The sequence below is a fragment of the Grammomys surdaster genome, unplaced genomic scaffold (assembly GCF_004785775.1).
Source record: "Grammomys surdaster isolate TR1022 unplaced genomic scaffold, NIH_TR_1.0 213, whole genome shotgun sequence".
Taxonomy (NCBI): domain Eukaryota; kingdom Metazoa; phylum Chordata; class Mammalia; order Rodentia; family Muridae; genus Grammomys; species Grammomys surdaster.
In genome coordinates this window covers 1,185,564-1,212,996 of record NW_021604658.1, presented here as the reverse complement: position 1 = coordinate 1,212,996, position 27,433 = coordinate 1,185,564, and the positions used below count along the sequence as shown (strand labels likewise).

The window sequence follows — 27,433 nt, the reverse complement described above, 5'->3', positions numbered from 1 at the left end:
TCTGTAGACCAGGCTGGCCTTGAACTCAGAAATCCACCTGCCTCTGCCTCCCAAGTGCTGGGATTAAAGGCGTGCGCCACCACCGCCCGGCTGCTTTTTTTTATATAATAATAAGCACAATATTTACTGGCTGAGTATAAATTAAACATAGGATACCAGCAGTATTTTTGTAATTGCAAGTGAAGAATTTGGTACTTTTTAAGGAATAAAAACACTTTGTTGACTCAGATAAGCATATTGACTTGGTACTAAGTTCTGTTTAATGTATTCTTTCTTCAAAGTAACTTACATGGAAATACTCTAACAAAAAGAGAATAAGTTAATAAGATCTTCCAAAATATGTGAGATTATAGATCTAAAATTGAACCCACTTAGCCTCAAGGAGTGACTAGGAGAGATCAGTCCTCACACAGAATCAGAACATGGAACCGAAAGTGTTCTTGATTCCACTTTGATTTTCTCTGTAGTGCAGTTTACCTTTTGACTGGACAAATTTGAAAATTCACTTGAGGATAGTTCACATGTATCACTTTTATGCAATTATGACCATTCCATTAACATTTATTGTGCCAGGTGATGGATTTATAGAGGCTAATCTACTGAAATTCCCTTCCCAAGGAATTTATTTTTCTAATAAGAAGGAGGTTCTAATTTTGTGTAGTTGCATAGCTCTTCTTTAAAAATATGACTTGAGCCAGGCAAGGTGGTCCATACCTTTAATCCCTGCACATGAAAGGTAGAAACAGGTGGATCTCTAGAAGTTAGAGGACTGCCTAAGATACACAGTAAGACCATGTCTCAAAAAAAAAAAAAAAAAGTATGACTGGAGGAGCAGACATGCCTTTAATTCCACTATTCAGGAGGCAGAGTCAGGCAAATCTCTGAGTTCAAGGCTGGCCTGTTCTACATAACAAAGTTCCATAGCTACAAAGTAAGATTCTGTCTCTAATTATTCTTTATTTTTAAGAATTCAGTCATTGTTGGAAACCAGATTGTAAGAAGAGCCTTCAGATTGATCCCATTATGCTATTGTCTTACCTTTCAGAGAAGAAAAAGCTGTTCAAGCTCTGTATAGTGACAGCCTGGGGTGGGAAGATTATAAGTTTGAGGCCAGTGTGGGTTGCATAGCAAACTCCTATCTTTAATTAAAACAAAACAAAACAAAACAAAAAACCCACCAAAAACAATGCCATTTATTTTCCCAGCAAATATTTGATTTTTTTTTTTTAATATTTATGGGTGTGTGGGTTTTTTTTTTTTTTTTGTGATATTATTCTAACTAAGCCTGAGGGTTTTGTTTTTACTGTTTAGGAACAATTTCAGTATGTTGCCTAGGCTACCTTAGAATTTACTATGTTACCCAGACTGTTCTTGAGTTCATGATCTTCCTGCCTGAACCTCCTAGGATTGCAGACACATGCCACCATGCTCAAAATTTTTGTTTTATTATAAAAATAAAATTTGAAAATCCACTCAGTCATACCAGCTACATTTCAAGGGTTTAGTAGTGGCCTATGCTAGAGACTACTGTGTCAGGCTCTGTAAATAGGATCATTTCTATACTATCTGTATCTCAGGACTCTATTAAAGGCTGGAAGAAGACAAAACTCTGTTGTTGAGAGTGCTCACTGTGGTTAAACAGGATGAAGCAGGGAAACACTGACAAGCACAACAAGGTGGGGAGGGGCCCTATGTCTTCCCAGCAATAAGGTGATGTCTGAGCAGAGACCGAGAAAGTCACCAACAGCCATGCAAGTGTCTGCATGGTGAGTGTTGCAGGGAGTCGGTGGCAAGTGCAAAGGCTCTGAGGCATGAAGGAGCTGCCACAACCTAGGAACATCAAGCGGTATAGTAGACAGGAAACAATAGAACTAGTTCTTCAGGCACCTTCAGGCCACCTTAGACTTTAGACTACAATAGAACGTGAGATAGGTCACATGATTGATATTTTACAGGGTTACTCTGGCGGTCGTGCTGAAAATAGATATAAGAACATAAGTGACAAGGGAGCAGATGTAGAGACTGGGGAGCGTGTGATGGTGCCTGCAAGAGGTGATGGGGTCTTGACTGAGCTGACTTTGGAGAGAAAGTGTTTGGGCTGTGGAAATAAGTTGAAGACCGAGCTGAGAGGATTTGCTGATGGGTTGATTTCATGTGGACTATGAGAAGACTAGTCAAAGATGACTAAGATTTCCGTCTTTGCAGTTAGAAGGATGAAGTGCTATTTGTTGAGATGGGAAAAAATAGTTGTACTAGTTTGGAGAAGAAACCAGAACTTACTTTGATTATAAGAGGTCCACTCTTTCCTGTCTCTTCTTCCTGTGTCTGCATTTATTTAGTTGTTTTATTTGCTTGTTTATTTGTTTGTTTTGTTTTGTGTATGTGTGTGTGGTGTATATGCGGTTAAAAGATTTTAGTTATTTTTAGTTATGTGTGTGTATTTGCATGTGTGTCTGTACATAGGAGTGCAGTTGCCCATGGAAGCCAGAAGAGGCTATAGATCTCTGGAGCTAGAGTTGCAGGCAGTTGTAAGCCACACAGCATGGAAACTGTAGTCCTCTGCAAGAAAAGTAGGCACTCCTAACCACTAAGCAATCTTTCTAACTCCTTGTTTTGATTTTTGAAATAAGCTTTTGCTATGTAGCTCTGGCTGGTCTTGAACTCACTATGTAGTTTGTCTTGATCACTAATTGATAGAGGAATGTTCCACCCACTTGGGTGGCACCATCCCTAGGCAGGTGGTCCTGGGCTTTATTAAAAAGCTAGCTACGCATGAGCTAGAGAGTGAGCCAGCAAGCAGTGTTCCTCCATGGTTCCTGCCTCCAGTTCCTACCTGAGTTCCTGCCCTGACTTTGAACTGTCAGCTGGTAGTAGAAGATCCATAAACCCTTTCTTCTCTAACTTGATTTTGATAAGAGTGTTAATCACAACAGCAGAATGAAACTAGAATGCCACATAAATGTGGAAGTAAAAGATTGACTCCACTAGTGTACCATCGCATGTGTGTGCGAGTGTACATGTGTACAAATTTAGGGCCAGCAAGATGTCACAGCAAGTGAAGGCACTTGTTGCCAAGTCTGAAAACCTGGATTCAATCCCTGGAACCACATGGTAGAAGGAGAGAACCAGTTCCTGTATGTTCTTCTCTGACCTGCATGCATCTCCCCTCCCACATACATGTGCAGGCCCCATACAATAGATTAAATGTAACTTTTTTTCAAGTTTAAAGAGCCAACACTGATGCAGGTTAGATTAAAGAAGAGTCATTACTTGTTGGAGGAAGAAGTCCAATGTCAACACCATTAGCAGATAGAACATTTCAAAGGAAGAAAATGGAGCCGGTATTTCTTATGCATATTGATATAAAAGCCAGCAAACTTGGGTGTGGTTCAGTGATAAAGAGCCTGCCTACCACGTGCAAGGCCCTGGATTTGATTCTTTACACTGTAAAATCAAAAGTCCAAAAACTCAATCGATAAACATGTTTGAAAGATTTTATACTATGACCTTGTGGTATTTAGCCTATCTATTCAAGCCTAATTTAATAAAAAATTAAATAAATTAATATACTTTCTGCCAATAGAGTATATTTTAAAACAATAATTATTGTTTAACATCTTTTCTTGAGTAAAAAAAAAAAGCCCACTCAGAATACATGTAAGTTCTCATCTGAGTGTTCTGTCTTATCTCTAAGGGACTAGGAAAATGAACTCAAGTCTCAGAGTTGGGCTAGAGTTTACCCTAGAGTTAGGGCTAAGGGAATTGAGATAAATAAGCCCAGGGCACTAGGCTTGTGTTTCTCTTGTAGTCATGTGAAGCTGATTGAGTTCAGACACTAGGGTTTAATGTGGTTAGTGTCTTCCAAAGGAAATAGACACAGGATCTTCTTTTCTCTAATTCTGGAATGAAAACATTTGCAATGGTTACTATGTTTGTTTATGTGGGAAGCTTGCTATGATGTGGGATCTTATCAGAGTAGTTTTGAATCTGTAGTCTTTTACCCAACTCACTCATTCACCAGTGATAGGATTGTAAATTGGTTCAGCTACCCTGGAAACCAGTGTGAAGAATATTCAAAAAATTAAAAATAAACCTGCTACATGACCCCTAAATACCACAGTCCTTGGCATTCTACTCCACAGATATTACTCAGCCATGTTCATTGCTGCTCTCTTCACAATAGCTAGGGCACAGAAACAGCATAAATGTCCTTTCACTGATGAGTGGAAAATGAAAATCTAGTACACATACACTAGAATGCTATCCAGCTCTAAAAAAAAAATGAAATCATGAAAATTTCAGGTAAGTGGGTGGAATGAGAAAAGATCAGATGGAGTGAGGTCATGCAGACTCAGGAATGCACATGTGTTTGACTTTGGGGATCTGCCCAGACTGCTGAGGCATTTATGGTGTATGCACTTTGTTTTCTTTCCTTGCTAAAATTTTAAAATTTCTGAATTCCAAGATTCTATCCCTTGAAAGAGGTTGTGGATCTATATAACAAAGGCACAGCCTGTAGGAGAGTAGAGGAGGCATACCAGGAGTGATTGTCCTGAGGAACCATGGGATCATTATCTACCTGATGAAGAAGGTGAGCACTGGAGGAGAGGATGCTGAAAAGATGGCAGAGTCAATAGTGTATTGATCTGAGTGGGGCTGAAGAATTATTGGCATCTGAATGCTAGAGGCGGGATGTGAAAAGAGTTTGTTTCTGCCAGGATTTTAGTCCTTATGAAACATAATTACAGGAAACAGATTCGTTCTCGCCTTCCAGTTTCTTACTTGTAAGTCCTCCAGCTTGGTGGGACTTCTCTGTTCATTCAACATAAATGATAGATTATACAATACTTTTAAAAGAAATATTTCTAAGTGCCCAGAAATAGTCGGAACTTGAGCTCTGGCCCATAGAGACCCCTTCCTCACAGTTAGGACAGAAAGAAAAAAATATATATACCAGACCATGTTTCTGGGAACCAAAAGACTAGAATATTTCAGTGGGGACTGTTGTAAAATTTAACCAACAGCACCCTTGTTCTTTTGTTACTCTTAGCAAAGATGCCAAAGAGTGGCTTAATGCTATACTTCTTATTAATTTTTTTTTTTTATTTGTGGTAAGAAGAAAGGAAAAAACAAATTGGCAACAAAGTTCCCTAGCATTCAAATCACTGTGTTCATACATCAGAGCCTGATACTGATAGTAATTTTCTTACACTTCTATTAAATAATTAGACATTGAGATACTATATGTCTAAAGAAATATATGGGTTCTGATGAGAAAATTTACTTTTTTTTTTTAAACAGATTTATTTATTTTATGTATGAGTACCCTGTAGCTGTCTTTAGACATACCAGAAGAGGGCATCAGATCCCATTACAGATGGTTGTGAGCCATAATGTGGTTGCTGGGGATTGAACTCAGGACTTTTGGAATAGTAGTCAGTGCTCTTAACTGATGAGCCATCTCTCCAGCCCCCCAAAATTTACTGTTTTGACTAATAAATTTTATGCCAACTGGCCAAGCTTAATGAAATATTATGGCCTTTGAAAACATTGTCACTTCATTTGGTATTTAAGCTTGTTATCCTTCCAGATTGCAGTCCAGGTGCAACACAGCTGAGTCAGAGGTAGAAAAAGTGAGTTTCGAGTCATTTGTAACTGCAGAAGTAAGATATTTCTTGGAATTTATCTACCTACTCATTCTGTTTTCCTTCCATTCTACTCGTCATTAATTTTCTCACAATACTGTACTTTTTCTCTATAAAAGCTGAATATTTTTTGTACTTGTACTTACAAAGTAAGTAAGGTAGCTACTTACTTTGACTCAAAAAAATACTTTAAGTAATTGTATGAGTGGCATCATTCTTGCAGGGATATATGTAAGAATTTGAATAACTGTACCACCTGCTCTCAAGAAGCTGGTAGGGGTAAAGAAGATGATATAAAAAACAAAAATGCTTACTGCTGAGGCCTGTCTGACTACAGAAGAACGAGGGTTTACTAACAGTTTGCGGAAATTAAAGAAGGCTCTAGGAGCGAGGTAGCATTGGTTTAGTAGGATAGTGGAAGAAGGACTATCAAACAGTAAGAGTTAGTTGGGAGTAAGTGGACCCTGTGGAAAGAGATGAGAGAAACAAGCCCTGTGGGAAGGGAATCATCTTTTGTTGAACTTATACTGCAGGTGCATGCAGCAATTCCTTCCCCAAACAATTTGAAATTACAGTATATGCAAATCTATTTTTTATAAGCCTCAAGCTAGTAAAAAAAAATCAAAAGTGACAGGACTTGAGAGGCTCTAAGGGAAGAAAGACATGGTGGCTGAGGAATCTGCAGCACTCACAGTATCTCTGGAACAACTGAAAAGGGCGGGTTTTATGGGAAGATGCTTTTAAAATGTGGTCTCATGAAATTGGAAGAAAAGATGGCAGAACAGAGACATGTGGTGGTCACAGGTATGGGATCACAACCACAGTGGAACATGCTGTGGCTGAGTAGGGCTAGTTCCACCATTGCTGCAGCCCTTGTTTCAGGGGGGAGGAGAACTTTCGGCCATGATACTGCTCATGGGATACACGTGCCAGGGTCATACTGGTGAGCCAGCAGGACAGCCAGCACCTAGGGCAGAGAGGTGTACAATAGCCTAGAGTTCTTGAGAACCCTACTCCTAGGCACCCTGCCCAGTGCAAGATCACCCTGATTCTGGGCAACTTCAGGAAATCCAAGATGAGTTTCAGTGATAGTCCAGTATTTATGGTGCTTTAGAAGCCAGAAACTTTGAACCAGACCAATGACTTGTTGCAGTAAGTATTTTCATGAAAAGCTGTGCTTGTGCGTGTGCACACAGTTTGCAATGCCACTTCAATGAATAAATATGGGGTGGAGAGGTGAAAAAGATGGTGGACTGGAGCAGTGGAGAGAGGCAAAGAGGCAGGATCAGTGGCAGCAGATGTGGGAGCACATGGAAGCTGCCACTGAAAGGGGAGCATGTCATTGCAGAGTAGGGCCGCATGGGCAGCCTGGGGCTCCCAGAGGCAATTCCCCAACATGCTGCCCAGCTCTGAGCACCTGATGAGATGGAGAACAGTTCTTCTGCATCCCACCTCCATGAAAGACTTTGATGATTTGTTTTGCAGCTGGAGGCCATGTTGGTGTCTGTGGTTTTTCTTGCTGCCAGCTGTTGGGCAGTTATGCTTCTTTTGCAGTGGTATCCATGATTGCAAACTTGTAGTTGAGAATAAGAGATGATGAAGGATTCTGTGACAGCCTCTCCCACCCCCAAAGAAATAGTCTAGAAGGAAGCCATTGAAGATAGTCCATAAAAATTGTGACAGGGATGCTGAAGTGTAGCTCTTCAACATTAATGGCTTCTGGTGGTGGTGGTGGTGGTGGTGGGTTGCTGAAGTCAATTATCTATAAGAGACTGGCCACTAGGAGTTTGGCCATGATCTAATGAGTATATGGGCAACACACATTGGACTTAGTGAAGGTTTGTTTTGTTTTTTTTGTTTGTTTGTTTTTGTTTTGTTTTGGAGGAGGGCACAAGGGTGGTAGGGTGGACCTGGGAGGAATAGAAAGAAACTCCCAAATAATCAATGAGAATATTCTGTTGGAAAAAAATGGGAAACTCACAAGTGTCTTCTTTTAAGGTTAATTTGGTTTTATCCCTGTCTGTCTGTCTGTCTATCTATCTATCTATCTATCTATCTATCTATCTATCTATCTATCTATCTATCTATCTATCTGTCTTTTTGAGGCAGGGTCTCACTTTGTCGCCTTAGTTGTCCTGGAACCCTGCTTTGTAGACCAGGCTGGCCCCAAACTCAGAGATCCACCTGCCTCTGTCTCCTGAATACTGGAATTAAGGTTGTGCACTGTCACCACACTAGTTTTACGGTTAATTTGAAAGCTAGGGAGCTAAAAACAGACCATGGGTGGTAAAGTAGGAGGCAGAAAATTCTTTCCAGAGAGTAAGAGGAAGGAAGGGTGAATGAATGGTTTTTTTTTTTTTTTTTTTTTTTGAGACAGAGTCTGTGTCACCCACGGTTGCCTTGAACTTGCTGTGTAAGGGAGGATAGCCTAAACTCTTCATTCTCTTGTTTCCACCTAAATGCTGGGATTACAGGGTCTGCTTTTGTACCTCATTGTGGGAGAGTCTGAACACACACACAGAAATTGGGCCATCTCTGTGTACTAAGGAAGCAGTTAGAAATCCTGGCTTCAGGTAGGCCAGCTGAGTTATAGAAAGGGTTGTCCTAGCATTTTTCTTCTCTAGGGTCTGTGTCTTTGGACTTTAAAAGCCTGAGAAGTGGAACTCAGTAACTCTTAGATCACAAATTTAGAAAGCCAGGGATTATGTGACCATAAAACCAAGTTCTTTTAAAATGGCTTGGCCTTTTGACATCGTGCTAAGACAGTTAATTGGAGAAAAGAATCGTCTTTTCAACAAATGAAACAATAGAATTCCACACATACAAACATAAAGCTGGACCTCTACTTCTCACCTTATACCATGTACAAAGTTAACTGAAAATGCACATGTAGATTGGAAAATTCTTAGAATAACTTATAGGAGTAAATCTCCGTGACCTTGGGCTACACAGTGGTTTCCTATATACAATATTAAAAACACAGAGGGGAAAAATAGATCATATTAAAATTAACTACTTACCCACTACAAATGATACCATCAAGAAAGTAGAAAGGCACTTCTGTTTTAAGGAGCTCGTGCACAAAGTACACACACAGCTACACCTTGATAACAAAGCACAACCCAACTTCATTAGTTTATTTTATATTATTTTTAAATTTGTGTGTGTGTGTTTTGCCTGCAGTTATGTCTGTACACTGTGTGTGTACAGTGCACTTGGAGGCGAAAAAAGGCATTGGATCCCTCTGAGACTAGAGTTACACATTGTTGTGAGCCACCAGTTCATACTGGAGACCAAGCCTGAGTCCTCTTAAAGAGCAGCCAGTGCTCTTGACCACCAAATCATCTCTCCAGGACTCCCAGGTTAGCTTTAAAATGGGTAAAGAATCTGAATAGACATTTCTCTATGAAGACACATGGATAGCCAGTAAATACAAGAAGAGGTCCTACATGGCTTGTTATCAGGGACATGCAGACTCAGACCACCATAAGTTAATGGCTTCTTACTCTTGCATGTGTGTTGCATTACCTTACTAAATAATATCCATGGATAATATGCTGATGACATTCTCTGTATTTTTTTGAAATCTTGGGCTTCAGTAAATCTTGGGCAACTGGATTGGTAGCATCTTCTCCACCATGAGTGACTAAGAAAAGAATGCAGACCTGGATGTGTAAAATACACAGGATGCTTGAAAGCAGACACAGCACCACCTTGGTATTTGAGGGGTGGTGGCTGTGGTATGGTAGATCCTCTACAGTTGTGTGGCTCTGATTCCCAGGCTTTGTCGGGGCTTGTGGCACTCTCTTCCAGATGAAGCCATGCCTATTGTGCTGGAGGAGCCTTCCAAGAGCACTTGCTCCTCAATGGCCATAATGGTCCAGGCTCAAGGGATCAGGAGTGATTAAGAAAACCAGGAATGGTGGTTGTAATCTCTTGTGTGGCTGGAACAAGGTAGGACAGTAAAATTCAGTCATTTCATTCTTTTTTCTTCACTAAAAATATAATAAAAAGTATTGTTAATATCTCCCTCACCCTTTCCCCCACCTTGCTTCTCACAGAACACTGAACTAGGAAGCAGAGCCCATTTGTGCTCAGCCCTGCGGCAGCTGTTTGCTCAGCAGCTGCGTTACACAGGTTTACCGTGGTGTGTGTCTGTGGAGCACTGGATTTGGATCTTGTATTTAGCTGCCAGAGGGACTGTGATGCAGTAGGAGAGATAAACTGATAGATTGGCTGCCAGAAAGACGCTAGGAATCAATCAGATAAACAGGGTAGAGAAATTGCTTGCTGTTTTCTAGTGATAATAAACCGGTGGCCTCTGGTCCCTGCATTTTTAACCGTAATTGCTGTGGTAATAATGCCCAAAATAAGCAAATGAGAAAACTTCAGAGTAGGATTTTTAATTGCGATTGAGATATCCTTTCCTGTGTGCAGTAAAGCTGCATCTTATGGAAGTGGACGTTTTTTAAACTTTTACTTCTTTGGTGCCTACTTACACACACAAATGAAAATTAGAAAGTAAACTACTTTCATGGGAATTTATTTCTTCTCCATCTCCCCACAGGCTTCAACTATTTAATTTAGTGAAATATCTATGTAACCACTATGCCTTACCTGCAAAATAATTGCTTGTTTTTGTGAAGAAACAAATTTTAAAGCCAGCCATGTATTATCGATGGTTGGTTAGCAGTAACTAGTTTATTTTAGATTTTTCTCAGATGTCTGGAAACTTAATTTCTGTTGTCATTTCTCTGCATGTAGAACTTATATAGGAGGATTACACCTAATTTTATTATTGCAAGTTAAAGTTCTCTTCTCCTTTCCTGTTTAAATTTCATGACATCTTTATACTGAAAATTCTTAAGTGTGAAAAAGTTACAGATTGAGATTTTTATTGGATGCAGTGGAGTGCCAGAATTAGGAGGAGAATGGGAGAATAATGTTAGATCCCCATGGAGTTAACCCTAGAGAATGGAGACCCACTCCTTTATACAAGGAGTGAACACAAATGACTTCCTTTTGGTTCCTCAGAACTTTGGTGGCTGTGTGTGTTTAGTCATGTCTAGTTAAGTCAGTTGATAGTACCAGCATGGCAGAGTGCAGTTGTAGAAGGTAGGAGGATGAAGTCTACACTCTTCATTATTGGCAGTCAAGGCCTTCACTCAGGGAAGACCTTCTCATTGCTGGGGTTACAGTTCTGAAGTTAATTTTGCACCATTATCCCATTGGTTGGAAGCTGCTACGTTTCCCTTTCTGTCTACAGCCCTTCACACCTGACCTTTTAAAGATTATCCATTGTTGATCAGACAAGGAAAGCTGGTCAGAAAACAGTGAAAAGAGTGTTGCACACACTCTGATGCATTTGAAAGATATTCTAGCACCATAAGTCACCCAAATGGATGTCAGTACAGCTATTGTGGTAACTACCTTTGAAAACTATATAAATACAAAAGGATTAATGGATATTCTTATTTAAAAGTGGTCACTATGCTGTTCAGAATTCTTTCCATGACCTTTTAAGCCAGTTGCCACTGGGAGATGATAATTACTCAGTTGCTTTCCTTTTTCCCTAGCTCCTTCGAGAACTCATAGAGCGGAAGACCAGCTCTTTGGATCCAAATGATCAAGTGGCCATGGGAAGGTAACTTAGATGTGGTTTTCTGTTCATTCAAGCTGCTTGTGCAGTAGTTTCGTCTATTGAATCCCTTTAATTTTGCCTCCAAGACAATGACTGGTCCTATAATTATCAGTCTTATAATCTTTACCCTTAGTGTGTGTTGTGTTTGTATCCATAGCAATCTGCTGATCAGTGTGTAAAGGCTTCTGCCTAAACCTGTGTTCTCAGCTATCAGAGCAGGTTCCTTGTTGTGCTGTGTACAACAGGTTCCTGGCTCAGATGAATCTTTGTTAATCTGCCCTAGTGTAGACCTCCACCCCTCAGAGAAGCTTCAGCTCAACTGGAAATGGAACATGACAACATTACCCAGAAGTCAGTATAGAATGCAAAGTAATGGAGGCTCTTGTTTGTATGTTTATCCTGTGCTTTCAAAATAAGAAGGGCATTTAGAGTGCCACCTAATGAGTGGAGTGCATTTAAATAATCATGAGCCATAATTTGAAAAAGCATAAGAAAGAAACAAAAGCTGTAAATGTCAGGATGAGATTCTGGGCAGAGCAGCATTTTGAATAGGCAATGAAAAATTATCATTGATGAAGTAATTTTGAGTTGAATTTTAGGGTAGGGCACTGTTGATATTTCCCGTGTCTTTGGAATGTTGTAGGGGTGCTCACTATATAGTTAATGTGATAGAGTAAATTGTATTTAATTGATGATTATATTATACATTTATCTGACTTTACAATAAAATAGATTATGGTAATTAAGATTATATTAAGATTACAGTAATTGGATTTCCCTAGACTCCCCCCCCCAACCCCATGTTGGGTTTTCCTTGTGCAAGTCAGGTAAGATGACTAGTTGCTACTGTAAGTTCCCTTTTCATTTGTTCACAGGAACAATTTGAGGGAATTCTTTTAGCTTGTTTTCAACCCTGATATGAAAAATTAAGTTCCCGAGGGACTCTTAAGATGACCATAGATACGTGAATCCTATAGAGACCCTGACCCACTAAATCATCTATGAACAAGAGACCATCTAGGGTGTTTGGAGACTGATAAGTAATTGAGAATAAATATTTATTGTGTCAGTTTTCTTGTTTTTTTTTTTAAGGTGTGATAATGGTATTAAAATTACATTGAGGCCAGGTGTCGACACACACCTTTAATCCAGTACCTGGGGAGAAAGAGGCAGGTGGATCTTTTTGAGTTTGAGGCCAGCCTAGCAACACAAGGAATTCTAGAACAGCCAAGCCTACATAGTGAAAACTGTCTAAAAAAGTAAAATAAAAGAGATAATATTGAGGAGGAGAAAGAAGAGTCTTTATCTTTTATTAACACATATGGAAATATTACCGAAAAAATGTAAATATTACTATATAGAGAATATAAATTAAACAACTATAAGCCTAGTGGATGATTTATGAAGTTAGAAGGGAAGAGCAGGTGAGATGGCTTAGTAGTTACGAGCACTTGAAGCTTTGTTCCCAACACCCACATGATGGCTCACATCCATCTGTAACTGCAGTTCCAGGGGATCTGACACCGTCTCTGACCTCCATGGGCACAGGGCACACAGCTAGTTTACATAAATACATGCAGGTGAAACACTAATACACATAAAATGAATCTTTAAAAGCAATTAGAAAGGAGAACTGGTAAAATGACTCAGTAGGTAAAGGCACTTGCCACCAAGTCTGATGATCTGAATTGCTGCTCTTGCAGATGACCTGGGTTTGGTTCCCAGAATCCACGTAGTGGAAGGAGACCCATGAGTTGTCCTCTGACCTTAGTATATGTGCTGTAATGTATGTTCGGGCATGCACAGGTGAGGACACACATATAGGTAAAATAAGTAAGTGTAAATGTTTTAACTAGAAGAAGCAAAAGCACTGAGTTTAGAAAACAGAACCAGGCATGGTGGTGCACGTCTTTAACCTTAGCACCTGAAAGGTAGAGCCGAGTTCAAGGACAGCCAGGGCTAAAAAGCCAAGAGAGAGCGGTGATGAGAATATACATGAGAATCAGTTGATGCTTTCAGATCAACTAGCACTTGCAGTAGCAAGAGACTATCTTTATAAGCCGAAACAGGGAACCAACAGCTTACACTCAGTGGGCTTTCCTGCAGACTGACAGACTGAGTGCTTGTCCCAGCAACTCTGTACCGAGTAACATTGTTAACCAGATTTGCTGTGGAATTTCCCGGCTGCCATTTGTCTTTTACCATTGCACAAATCCTCTCCAATTGATTAGTCACTTTGGCCCAAGACTATTTGAGGAATTTGATTTAGATTGGTGATTTCTTTCTGCAGTGTTGTTAGTGAGAAAAATTCCAATTTGTCAATATTCATAACTGTTTCTGTGGGTGGTGATGCATAATGTGGTTTGTGATTTTCCCAGGCAGTGGCTTGCAATCCAGAAACTACGAAGCAAAATCCGCAAGAAGGTAGATAGAAAAGCCAGCAAAGGAAGGAAACTTCGGTAAGTTTGTGGGAAGTAAATGAACATGAGGCCATGTTGCTTCTTCTCTTTTGTTTTGTTTGTCCCATCTTTGTCCTGATGAAGCTAGTTTTGATTTTGGCTTTTGAGACTGGCTGACCTTGAACTAAAAAAATCTCCTGCCTGAGCCCCTCAGGTGTTAACAATATTCTGGTATATGCTACCACATCCATTGCTCATGATTCTGTTTTTAATGGATGATAAAAGTAACAGAATGATGTGCAAATGTTTTTATAACCCTGTTTTCTTATTCTAAAAGGGAAAACACAGTTTATTGAATTTTTATTCTATTGTTGTCAGTGGATGTATAAAATACTGTTAGTGTTTCCCTAAAAGAAATAATTAGAAAACAAAATCAGAATGATTATTCTATCTTTAAAAAGACAAAGTGGAGGACTTTAAAAGTATTAATAGTATACTTAGATGATGAGGAATATAATTTTTGTGGGAAAATAAAGTATTTTTAGTTCTATGAAAACTCTCCACTATGAACTAATAGAGTCTGGAGAAGATGCAGATACTATTCTTGCATAGGACACGAGTTTGATTCCCAGCACCCATATCAGGCAGCTCACAACTGCCTATAACTCTAGATTCCCTGGAGCTAGACATACACGTATAGACCTACACATGTATGCATAAATAAATAATAAAAACATTTTTTAAAAAAAGAAACATATGTAAGATAGAGCAAGAGAGTAGGAACTGACGTTGTTAGACTTTTAGGTTTATATCTTGGGGTCAGAGTAGGGCAATGTTTCTGAAAAACTCCTGTGTTAAAGAGTCTGCTGATAGTTCAGCAAAAACTATTTATCTTGTTGTATTAGTTATATAACTATATATAAATTGTGTGTGTGTGTGTGTGTATATCCTGCATCGTTAAAGAGCCTCTCTTTTATTGCATTTTCTTTAGACAAGTATGGGTCTATCTCATGTTTAAATATCTTTAGTCGATGCATGTTTGTAACTTTATACTAAGAGGTACAGTCAGGAGTATTGTAAGTTGCAAGCTAGCCTGGGGAACTAGCAAAACCCTGTTGAGACAAGGGAGAGAACCAACTTCACATAAGCAGATTTTATAGTCACTTTACCTTGTTTGGGATTTATTAAAACTTACCAGGAAATGCTGGTTCGGCTTTGCAGAAGTGCACAGGAGTTGCTACTTTTCTTACATTTCAGCCTAACCTGTTAGAAATTTTCCACTTTACTGTTGAGATGTGCAGCTCTGGTGCATCTTGGGACATTGTTACTGTTGAAATGAAGCGGGTGACTCTAGCCACACTGCCCGAGTTTGGATTCCAGCTCTGACAGTGACTAATGCTTACTTTAGGGGAGAACTTGAACTCGTTATGCTGGCTTCTTCATTTGTAAAATGAGGAGGATAATGACTCAGAACCAGTTTGTGGAGAGAGTTGGTGAAGATGGTGTGTGGAGCTCTCAGAAGTGCTCAGTCCCTGTAAGCAGTGCTACTGTATTGGTTGCCGTCCTTCCAAGGCTGGGCCAGTCGGCCACCCTAGTGTTTATTTCCTTGTCTAGTTCCCTTCCTTTTTCTGTACCTGGCATTCCTTCTTCTCCACAAGTATTTAAAGGATGTTACTAACAGTGTGTATAAATGGCAGCTTCATTCACTCCTGTTGGGCTCAGGTTGCACAGTGGGGGTGTATATAATACTATAACTTACTAGGGTTTCTCCAGAAGGAACCGTTGGGAGACCTGGGATCAAATAATGTGTAGATACCGGGTGCACAGCAAACATTCTCTTATTCTATGTAGTGGAATTTCTCTTGGAAATAAATGTATATTCTTTCAAAGAATTGAGAGGCCAGCTGTGATGGTATAACCCATAAGCTCAGCACTTAGGAAGCTAAAGCCAGAGGATCAAAAGCTTGAGGCCATCTTGCAGTACACAGTGAGAGACCCTGCTTCCTATAAAGCAAAAAGAGAGAGGAGAATGGAAAATGTCTACATTATTTTATTACTTTGAATTTTTAAATTGTTAGAGCCAAGAGCTGTACATACCCTTTGTGGTCTAGAGTGGTGTTACTTTATCCTTTCAGATAGTTCCAACCTAACTGCTAACTGTAGAGCCTTGTAGATGCTTATCAGTCAGAAAACATCTTGGATAAAAATGATGATACTACTGCAATGTTGATCTAGGAATGAGAATTGGCTCTGACTGCAAGCAGAGCAGAAAGTAAGAAAGCTGGGCTGGAAGCATCACTCACTGGTAGAATGCTTCCTGAGAATGCATGAGGCTCTTCTTCTAGTCCTTAGAAAGTAAAGTCAGGTTGGTCTTGGAAAGCAAGCACTCTTCTGTTATGGTAACTGAGTTAGAACATGAGGCTACTGTTCCTCAGATCAGAATCAGAATTTCTAATTTTATCAAGTTGAAAGAAAACAATAGGGTAGTGTGTGTGTGTACATGTGTGTACATGTGTGTGGAGGCCAAAGGCTGATATTGGGGATCTTCCTAAACTGCTTTTTGTATTGAGCCGACTTGAACCCAGAGCTGGTGATCCAGCTGGCCTGACTAGCCAGTTTGCTATGGGAACTGCCTTTTTAACACCAGGAGAGTAGGCAATCGGCTATATACATGGGTGGTGAGTAGCCAGACCCTGGTCTTTTATGTTTCCTTGGCAAGCCATTTCCACAGATCAGGATTTTATTTTAATAAAAATTGTTTTTAGTATCTTAATTTATGAAATTAATTTCATTAAACTGTTAGAGGTGGGTGTCAATGCAATTATATAGCTTGGTAGTGGTTGAAATCCCCACCTGCTCAACTATCCAGAGACATTAAAAATTTTATTCTGATAACACCCATCCAAGAGATAGTCTTTAAACAAAACAAAACTAAACATTAAAAATAAAAGGTGGTGTACTAACACCCTTGCTCCAGTTGCTCTTGTTCTATGGATTGTAGTCAGTAGATGAACCTTGCCCTTGGTGCCTGTTGTAGTGTATACTCTTGGCTCAGCATTGAGGCATGCGGCCTGCACAGGAAGATTGCCAGGTGCTGCATCTACTACACTGAACTGTGAGAAGCTAGTTAGATCAGTGGAAAGCAAAAAGAATAATGTGTTACAAATGTTTGCTTGCTTAAGACAGTGGGGTGGAGCATTTTGGGAATTTCAGGCTTAAAGTGAACATAGAGGAGTGGCAGGCAGTGAGGCTTGATGTTTAGGTGCAAGCTAGATTACAGCCACACTAGCAATTTGGGCTTTATTTCTGTGGACCAGTGAGCCATTTCAAGAGTCCAGGCAAAGGAATATTGTCATTACACTTGTGTTACAGAATGGCAGTTCTAGGGGTTTTGAACTAGGAAGTGGACTAGGGATTTATGAAGGCAAGGGCTAGTGAGAGATAGGAGATGAAACATGAGTTCAGGTGAGGACTGGGCACTTCACAGTGACTTCTCAGGTAAGCGTATGCTACAAGGAGACAGTCTGGTTTGTTGGGTTGATTTTTAGTTCTTAATGTTGTTATTGAGGGAGAGAATAGATTCTGTTTCAGAATATCTTGAATTTGATATAACCTTAAGAGGTCTTATTTTTTTTGAGAGACATTTTTAATTGAGAAGGGTGTAGATATTTATTATGTGGTAGTTTAGAAGCAATGTAATTGCCATTTTCCCAAAATTGTGATACGATGAATCTATAATGAGAAGAATAGAACCCTGAGAAATAAATGTCAGCATATACGAGATTGACAGAGAGAGAGAGGAGCTCATAAAGAAAGCTGAGGAGAGGCAGAGGCACCACGGTGGATGTGGAAATGTTTCCTGTGAGCCAGAAGTGCCTGGCATGTCAGAAGTCAGAGACCCTCTGTTCTCCACCCAAGGATCACTTGGCTGCTGTGTAAGACTAGAAGTAGCAGCCAACAGGCTTTCCACACTAAAAATGCCTCAGGAATCTCTCTGCTCAGTCTCCGTTTCTCTCTTTGTTCCTCTCTCCTTTCCTCCCTCCCTCTTCCTCCCCCCCCCCCATAGGGTCTTACTATGTAGCTGGCTGATCTGAACCTCTCAGTGAACCAGACTGGCCTCAGACCTGCCTCTAAGTGCAATTTTTACTGTTTGGTTTAGCCTTTAGGATACCAGTTAATATGTTGTCCAATGTCTACCAAAAGTAGAAAAATTACCAGTGGGCAGATGACACAGCAAATAATTCATTTCCAGTTACAAAAAAGTGTGTGTGTGTGTGTGTGTGTGTGTGTGTGTGTGTGTGTGTGTGTGTGTCTGCCTACACATGCACATGTGGAGGCCAGCAGTTGACATCAGTTGTTTTCCTCTATTCTTTACAAACTGGAGCTTGCCATTTTGACAAGTTTCCAGGATCCTCTTGTTACCTCACTGCCCCTAGCACTGTGGTTATAGGTGCATCCCTCTGGCTAGCCCTTAAGTGGATTCTGGGATGCTAACTCAGGTCCTCTGTTTTGCAAATCAAGCACTTTACTCCTTGAGCCATCTCCTCAGCTCCACATAGCAATACATTTTGCAGATAAGGCCCATAAGTAGATATTAAATCAGTGGGTAAAAAAGTCTGAAGAGAGCCAGACAGGTCTCTGCGAGGTTGAGGCCAACCAGGCTAGTTAGAACTACATAATGAGACCCTGTCAAAATAAAAAGAAAGAAAAGAAATTGTTTGAGGAGAACCCTGGAGGCCAGGTCATGAGGACTGTTTCAAGTTTGAGACCAGGCTGAGCTACAATGTAAAAACCCTTAATTTTTCCATTGTATAATATGTTTATAAAGAGCCGGGGCTGTATAATTGGCTTTTGATATGACACTAAATAAATTATATAGACACAAGAGTACCTCTGAAACTGTGAAGATAATGCAGAATATTAAGTATAGTCATCTGTTGTTACCAAGAGAAGACCTGTTATGTGATTTACTTGCACATTTACACAACACTAGATGTTGTGACCTGTGACATATGGATAGTGTCTGCCTTTGACTATATAGCATTTCCAAACAAAATATTGTATGCAGGGGATAACTGTATTAGTCTCATTTTTAGGTTTTTAAACTTTTTTTGCATGTAGGTATGTATTTTTTTCTGTTATTCTTGGATTGAAAGACATTCTGTATTTTTTTTTTAAATTCATTTGTTGAAAAAAAAAAATGGCCGGGCGGTGGTGGCGCACGCCTTTAATCCCAGCACTTGGGAGGCAGAGGCAGGCGGATTTCTGAGTTCGAGGCCAGCCTGGTCTACAGAGTGAGTTCCAGGACAGCCAGGACTATACATAGAAACCCTGTCTCAAAAAAAAAAAAAAGAAAGAAAGAAAAAAATGAAATTTGGGCAATTTAGATATGAGTGATTCAATAGGTAATTATTTGATATATGTAAAATTATTTCTGAAACTGAAATAATTACATGCATGATTTTTTTTGTTTTTATTTTTTGTTTGTAAACATTTTGCTCAAGTTAAAGTTTTACATATATGTCTTTGTGCTTAGTTATGTTTAAAGACATCCAAGCTTTTTGTAATAGGAAGAATAAAAAAGGGTCCGTTGTGTAATTCTTTGGTATAATTCGATTAGTATTAAGTGATATATGTATTTAGTATATTTTTCCTATAAATTTCAAATGATTGTACACAAAAATACCTTTATCTTTCGTCAGGTAGTACTGGTGAAGTAGCTTAAATTTCATGGCATTTCAAACTAAAGATTGGCCCCAGAGTTGCTCAGAACTTAGCTGTTGCTCCCTCAGCTAAAGATGATACTATGAAGGACCTAGCAGAATCCTGTGGAGACAATGGATTAGAGGAGTCTCCTGTTGGGAACAAGTACCAATGAGTGAGGGTGTCCTGGTGCTGCCTGTTCCCGTGTCCATAGGTGACGTCACAGTCATGACACTGAAAACTAAAATGCACACAAAGGAGGAGGCCAGGGTAGCTGGGTCCTCATCAGTTTGTCTGGAATCATGTTTAAGGGTTGTGTGCATGCTCACAGGCTCACCTGTGTCTGTTCTTTCCTCCATGTGAGCTAAAGGGATCTGTATTGATCTGTCATTTTCACTGTGTGTGTGTGTGTGTGTGTGTTTTCGAGACAGGGTTTCTCTTTCCAGGTTGTCTTGAAACTCACTCTGTAGACCAAGCTGACCTCAGACTCAGAGATCACCTGCCTCTGCCTCCCAAGACCTGCGATCAGAGGCGAGTGCCCCCACAGCCCTGCTGTTGTGACTGTTCTAGCACCAGACTGTTTGCTGTTGCATTAAGTGAGAAAAAAGAGAGTTGCAAGTGCCTGTGAACTTTACCCTACTCCACTCTGGAGCCAAAGTTCATGGGATCAGTCATGGAATTTAGCTGGTAAAATATGTTTCTTTTGCTAAGTTAGTGGTTACTAATACTGCTGTTTGTTTTTTTTTTTTTTCTTCTTGCTTTATTTAGGTTCCATGTCCTTAGCAAGCTCCTGAGTTTCATGGCACCTATTGACCACACTGCAATGAACGATGATGCCAGGTGAGCAGCAGTACTTGTACGTCTCAAGTGGCCTCGGGAGAGCCTGATAGTGACAGTTAGAGCCAGTCACTGGCATCATAACAAGGTCTATCACATGTGTTTACTACCATGGTTACTGTGAAGCCCAATCAAAATTCCCATAAATCTCAACACTATCTCTAGTGGTTTGTTTTTCTCAGCATTAGTCTACCTGCCTGGGTCATCTGCTCCTCTCTGTGGCAGAGGCAGTGCGCTGTGTGTGCTGTATGCATATGCTAGGTGTTGCTTCAGTTGTGTTTGTTGAAGCTACTATTGGGGATTGGGGGTCTTTTTTTTTTTTTTTAAATAAAAGAAATATGGCTAGGCGGTGGTGGCACACACCTTTAATCTCAGCACTTGGGAGGCAGAGCCCAGCGGATTTCTGAGTTCGAGGCCAGCCTGGTCTACAGAGTGAGTTCCAGGACAACCAGGGCTATACAGAGAAACCCTGTCTCGAAAAACAAACAAACAAACAAACAAACAAACAAACAAAAAGAAGTATGTGTTCATAAAGCTGAAATGATAGGATATATGGAGGGGTCGTGTGGATGCTCATTGTTATCCAGAGATAACATTTTATTTGTTTATCTATTTATCTTAGGGCAGGGTCTCACTGTGTAGCCCAGGCTAGCCTAGAACTCAGAGTTCTGCCTGCCTTTGTCTCTCAAGAGCTAGGATTAAAGAGATGTGCCATATGCCTTGCTTTATTTTATTATTTTTTTTTTTAGTTTTTAATTTGTTTTGGTTTCTTGAGACTGTTAGCTTGGATGAGCTAAAACTCTCTGAGTAATCCATACTGACTTGAAACTCAGGACAATCATCCTGCCTTACTCTCCCAAATGAGGGAATTAGAGGTATTTGCCATTGCATGCTGCTGCTGCTGCTGCTGCTGCTGCTCCTCCTCCTCCTCTTCCTCCTCCTCCTCTTCCTCCTTCTCCTCTTCCTCCTCCTCCTCCTCTTCTTCTTCTTTTTCTTCTTTTCTTCTTCTTTTCTTCTTTTCTTCTTCAGAATAATTTGCTGGGCATGCTACATAACTTTAATCCCAGCACTCTGGAGTCAGAGGCAGACAGATCTCTGAGTTTGGGGCCAGCCTGGTCTACAAAGTGAGTTTCAAGACAGCCAGGGATACACAGAGAAATTATGCCTCACAAAACCAAAATAATAATAATAATAATAATTAAATAATAATTATTATTATTATTACTATTATTATTTTTTTTTGTACTGTGTATGTGTGGCACACTCTTTACTCCCAGCATTTGAAAAGCAGAGGAAAGTGGATCTCTGTAAATTCAAGGCTTCCCTGGACTCCATAGCAAGTTCTAGACCATCTAGGGCTGTGTAGTGAGTTTTCTGCCAAGGAAGGTATAGGAAGAGGAGGAAGAATATTATAGCAACATGAATTCCTGCTTTCCTATCTTATTGATGAATCATTTATTTTGATATTAAAGTTGTACAGATTGGTGGAAGTCCCTTCGAGCCTGGTTGTATCATTCTGGTATGACCCCAACATTCTTTATATCCTTATTCTTTGCACATGATAATTAAAGTTTATCTTTCTTTGATGGTTCATTTTTAGAGAGGGTCTCACTACATATCCCTGGTTGGTCTGGAACAGGTTAGCCTCCACCATGTGGGGTCTTTCAAAGCTTATCTTTTACTTTCCTTGTGCTTGCTCTGAAATTGCCCCTTCGTGATGAAGCCCTTCCTATCAGTGGTATTCAGATTTGGATGTAAAATGCTGTTCATTATTTCTGCCTATTCTTATATCGAGGGACTCACAGTGTAGCACAGGGAACTTGTGGGCACACATGTGTACACTCAAAATGTTTCCATTCAGGGTTTGTTGGTTTGGGGGTTTGTTTGTATGTTGTTTCAGCTTGTTCTTGCTTTTCTTTTTCATAGAATTAAAATTATGTTCTATAAATATTTTTTATACTGTGAACATTTTTATGTCATTAAAACAAATTTTAAAATTTAAATGACAATATCTTTTATCATTTAGCCATTCACTGACTAGTAGATACATTATTTTATCACAAATGTCTTCTTAGTAGTTGACTGTAGGCTGGTGTTGGCTTTGCCAGGTGTCTCCCAACTCACATTGTAGCCTTTCGACTTGCTTCCAAACCTCATCCGATCACGTTGTCTTGTGCCTGAAGATAGCAGATCTACAGGTTTCGACCACACACTGTTGGCTGTTTGCCATTCGGTTTGTTTGAACACAAAGCAGCTTGTCTATAATCCTACATACACTTGGATCTGTTTTGTAGCTACATTTTTCTCAAGTGCTTTGTAAATGACTGCTAGGTATGGTTGCATTTTTATTGTTTTTTGGTCATTTAAAAGTTCCAAAGTAAACAAAGCAGAGCATTGTTGTGCACACCTATAATCCCAGCATTTGAGAGTGGTGGTGACAGGGTCAAGAACTCAGGAGTGCATGGGGACCAGTACAGAGGTGGCTTAGTCATTGGGAGATGTGCTCCTCCTGAAGGTCTGAGCTCAGTTCCCAGCAACCACACCAGATGACTGGCAGTTGCCTGCAGTTCCAGCTCCAGGGGGATCCCACTTTTCCAGCCTCTGCAGGAATCTACACTCACATGTGCATTGTTTACACACCAGGCACACATGCATGCATATCAGTTTTAAAAATAAAAGTATTTTAAAGTAGAACTTGGATCCTAGAGAGATAATTCAGTGGCTTAGAGGACCTCAGTTAGATTCCCAGTAGCCACATGCTGGCTTGTAACTGTCCATCACTCCATTTCCATAGGGTCTGACACCCTCTTGTGTCCTCTATAGACACTGGCAGAACACTTGTACTCGTAAAAGAAAACTTCTTGAATAACATTCATGTAGGGGGTAGAGAGATGGCTCAGCGGTTAAGAGTGCTTGTTCTTGCAAGGAACCTCAGTTTGGTTCCTAGCACCCAGGTTGTGTGGCTCACCAGCTGACTGAATTCCACTTTTGGGGGGGGATCCAAGGTCTTTTGACCTCCATGGGCATCTGTGAGCACACATGCACACATAAAATAAAATAAATTAAAAAAAAGGTTGAAGAGGTGACTCAGCAGTTAGAAACATACACTACCCTTGCAGAGAAGCCAGGTGCAGTTCCCAGTACCCACATCAGGTGGATGGCTCATAGCCACCCATAACTCTTGCTCCAATAGTTCTGGATGTCTTCCAGGTACATGTGTGTGTGTGTCCACACGTACACATACACAGAACACAGGGGGAGTGGATCCTATTTATCCTTTTGGATGGTATATTACATACTACAGTTACAGATTATTTGAAAAGCCAGGCATGGTGGCATTCACTCATAATTCTAGCACTTCAGAAACTGAGACAGGAAGATGAAGAATTCAAGACCAGTCTGTCCCATTTAATGAGACCCTCATCTCAAACCAAAACCAAAAAAAGTATTTGAGAATGAGTGTGACAGTTAGAATCATTTGGTCCTGGCTGCCTAAGAAACATAGTTGCTGATTGCAGAGCAAATTGGCCTGAGTTCCTCCCAGAGCCAGTAATGCTAGGGCTGAAGTCTCGGTCTCCCCCCAGCCCTTGTGTTCCCAAGGTGGTTGCTAGCTTTAGTCACTAAACATCTACTTGAGACAAGAAGGAAAGGAAAGAGTAGTGCCAGCCATATCTGTGGGCTCTTGTTTTGAGTAGAAGCTCCCCCAGAATCTCTTGCAGCAGCCTTTTTCTAGTTTTTCCATGGTCAGGTGTGTAATGTATTCTAGGTCAGATAGAGCAGCCAAGGAGAAGGGGATAGGGTTGTATGGTTTTTATGGGGGATAAAGATGTTTTGTTGTTGTTAGATAATGGTAACCAGCATCCTTCCCAGAAGCTTAGCTTCAGATAAAGGAACTTGGCAGTGGTCTTGTAGCTCAAGATCCAGTTCACTTACCATGAGATGTTAGGTGGAGGCAGAGAATCCCTACAAGCTCAACGGGCCAGCTATCCTGAAGTATATGCCAGTGAACAAGAGAACTTGTCTAATACAAGGTGGACAGGGCTAGCAAGAGGGCTTAGTGGGTAAAGGTAATGGCTCCCAAGATTGATGATCTGAGTTTGATCCCTGGAGCCCACGTGGTAGGGGAGAATTGAGTTCCAAAAGTCATCCTCTGACCCCACCCCCAAAACATACCCACATATATGTACAATAAATAAGTATGAAAAATTAAAATAAAGCAAGGTGGAAGGCACTAGCTGACATCTAAGGTTGTCCTCTCACCCCCACATGGGTGCTGTGGCATATGTGTGCCTGCACTCACAGACATGAGTTTTGTGCTCATGCATACACACATATGCATTCATATAAGAAAATGTTTAAGGAAAGAAAAATTGTGCATGGGTTTGATGATGTAGCTCAGATGTACTGTAGTTGCCCAGCATACCTGAGGCTGTGGATACAGTCTCAGAACCACTAAAAGGGGATGGAAGGGAGGGCAGAGAGGGAGGACAGTTATGTATTTAACATGCTTTTCCAAGGTATCAGCTCTAAACATTACAGAATGTGGTGATTCCATAGCTCACACTGAAGTCAGTAGTGAATAGAGATGCTACTCTAGTGGTTGACAGAAGAGTGTACAAATGCTGTACTGTTTTATCTACAGAACTGTAGTCGCTGCAGGTGTTGGCAGTGTTGTGTTCCCCATGGGTGGGTAGGGAGACAGTGTCATTGCAGTGGTGGACTCTGACATCTTAGGGGAAGGAGCAGGGATCCTGGAGCCAGTCTGCCATATGTACTGAGGGGCCACTGTGTGTGGCCTTCATGTGGTAGCATTCAGCTTTGTGTCATTTTTATGCCACGATGGGAATGTTCACGGTTGTTTGAATGTCACTGACTCCTTGCACTGCCTTCCTCAAGTGAATAGCTCCGTTTTTACTAACTTACAGATAAGTCATTTTTGCCATGGGTGTGAGAGTACAGAGAGTTAAACAAGTGTTGTGTTTTGTTTCTGATTTTGAGTTAGAGAAGGACTGTATAAGTATGATACAGGGACCAGAAATCATAAGGAGAATTATTAATAAACTTGAGCACATACGTTCCCCTGAGAAAGATATCAGAAACCAGATGCATTAACAAATGACAAACTAAGCCGGGCGGTGGTGGCGCATGCCTTTAATCCCAGCACTTGGGAGGCAGAGGCAGGCAGATTTCCGAGTTCGAGAGTTTGAGGCCAGCCTGGTCTACAGAGTGAGTTCCAGGACAGCCAGGGCTACACAGAGAAACCCTGTCTCGAAAAACCAAAAAAAAAAAAAAGACAAACTAGACCAAGTCCATCTGATGGTGCTCTGCTGTGAGTAGAGGGTCTACAACTTCCTCATGTCCCAGTGACCACGGGGAACATGTGTCAGCTTAAAACCTATACAGTAAAAATGTCATGGAATGCAAGTCAAGATGAGATTTTTTTTTTCCCCTTTTGCTAGTAACCTGTAGTGACGATATGAGGGGTGAACTTTCATGTACTGTTTTGAATGTATGGCTAGCAAATCCTTTTGGAGAGTTATTGGTTAATGTTTGCACATATATGTATGTAAGGAGCTTTTGTTCTAGGCTCTCTATTGCAATATTGCTTATAATTTTGAAAAACAAATAATCCAACTATCCATAGGGGACTGGTTAGATAAAATTGTTTAGATGAAATTATGAGCAACTGTTGAAAAAAAAAGCAGAGTTGTATAACATAACATCAGTGGAAAAGAACCTACTCAACACTTGGTACTGTAATTCCATTTCTGAGTTGATAAAATAAACAAGTTGAGTCTCCATTATTCAAAATGTTCAGAACCAGAAGACTTAGGAGTTTTCCAGGTTTGACAGTATTTACATAGACTTTGTCAGTTGCCTCCAGAATGAGAAAATCTGGTATCAAAAAGGAGCCACATGGCCAGCTATTTGAGCAACATGTTGGTACTCAAACATTTCAGCTTTCAGGGGCTGGGCTCCATTGTAATGATACAGCCCTTGCCTGGCATCCTTGAAGGTTCAGTTCCCAGCACTCTGACAACAGAACAAAGTACAGGTTCCAGATGTTCATGTTGGTGCTGTATAACCTGTAGGAAAAAAAGGTAGGAAAAAAAAAAAAGACCAAAATAGTTGTAGTGCCATGCAAAGATGTCCAGGACAGTCTGTTAACTGATGAGAAATTTTGCCTGTAGCACTTATTATAGTTTAAAATAAGAACTAAGGGGCTGGAGTGGTGGCTCAGCAGTTAGGGACATTTGTCGCTCTTGTACAGGACTCAGGTTCAGCTTCCAGCACCTACATTCTGGTTGCAACCAATTATAACTATATTTCTAGGAAATCCGGTACTCTCTTCTGAACTCCACAGGTACCAGGCATGCAGTGTGAACTTTAATATAATGTACATACATACTTGCAGACAAAACACACATAAAATGAAATGACTAAATTAAAATTTAAAAGTTACAAACATTAAACAGGCATATGCTATCCTTGTGTGTCTGTACCACAGTGTGTAAACATATGAGAGTGTCTGCTCAGTGATTACCAGTGGGGAAGGGACAGGACAACATGGAGTGAAGAAGTATTGTCGTTTTCTTGCCTGCCTCCGGGCTAACCTATTCTGTGATAGAACTCATATGTCCCTTATTAGGAGGTAAGAAATAAGCCTTTAATTTATTACTGGGGAGTGGGGTGAAGTAAAAGATTCTTTTACTGTATTGTCTCTGTAGTACTTGAATTTTCTACAGTACACTTATATTGCTTTGTATCAACAACATTTTCATTTGGTGGCATAAGGAAGGGTCTGATACTGTCTGTTGGAATATGTGAAGTAAAATACCTGCTCTCCCTGGTGGTTTCTGCTCTGAACTGACTTTGGCACCTAGCTACTTCTTTCAATCTCCCCTCCCTAACTATGGTATCATGTAGGTAGGCCACACAGAACTCCCTGTGCTCTTGATGTTTTGAAGCAGCTTCCCCACAGTTCCGAGTTGACCCAGGTCTGTGGTTGCCTTCATCTCTCTGCAGGTGTTCCTTGGCTCCTGCAAATAGGCCTAAATTAGATTCTGCCCAGTGGTTGAGGGGTCTGAGTGCTCATCCTTGACTCTCCCTTGTCCCTGTCCAGTTTGAAGTCAATCAGTTTGGATTGGTTGGAGCAGACTGAAACGGAAATGTGCTCACTAAGAGCAGAGCTCCTTCACACAGGATCT

The 27,433-nt window shown here is 40.5% G+C and overlaps 1 protein-coding gene across 1 annotated transcript in view; it reads left to right on the top strand.

The window, feature by feature from the left end:
* Aatf (apoptosis antagonizing transcription factor) overlaps positions 1–27,433 on the top strand; it is a 91,677-nt gene that overhangs the window by 49,878 nt on the left and 14,366 nt on the right. Inside the window, exons 10-12 of the mRNA XM_028772454.1 lie at positions 11,222–11,289; positions 13,665–13,745; positions 20,157–20,228. Coding sequence (XP_028628287.1) covers positions 11,222–11,289; positions 13,665–13,745; positions 20,157–20,228 — 221 coding nt within the window. The remainder of the gene's footprint in view (positions 1–11,221; positions 11,290–13,664; positions 13,746–20,156; positions 20,229–27,433) is intronic.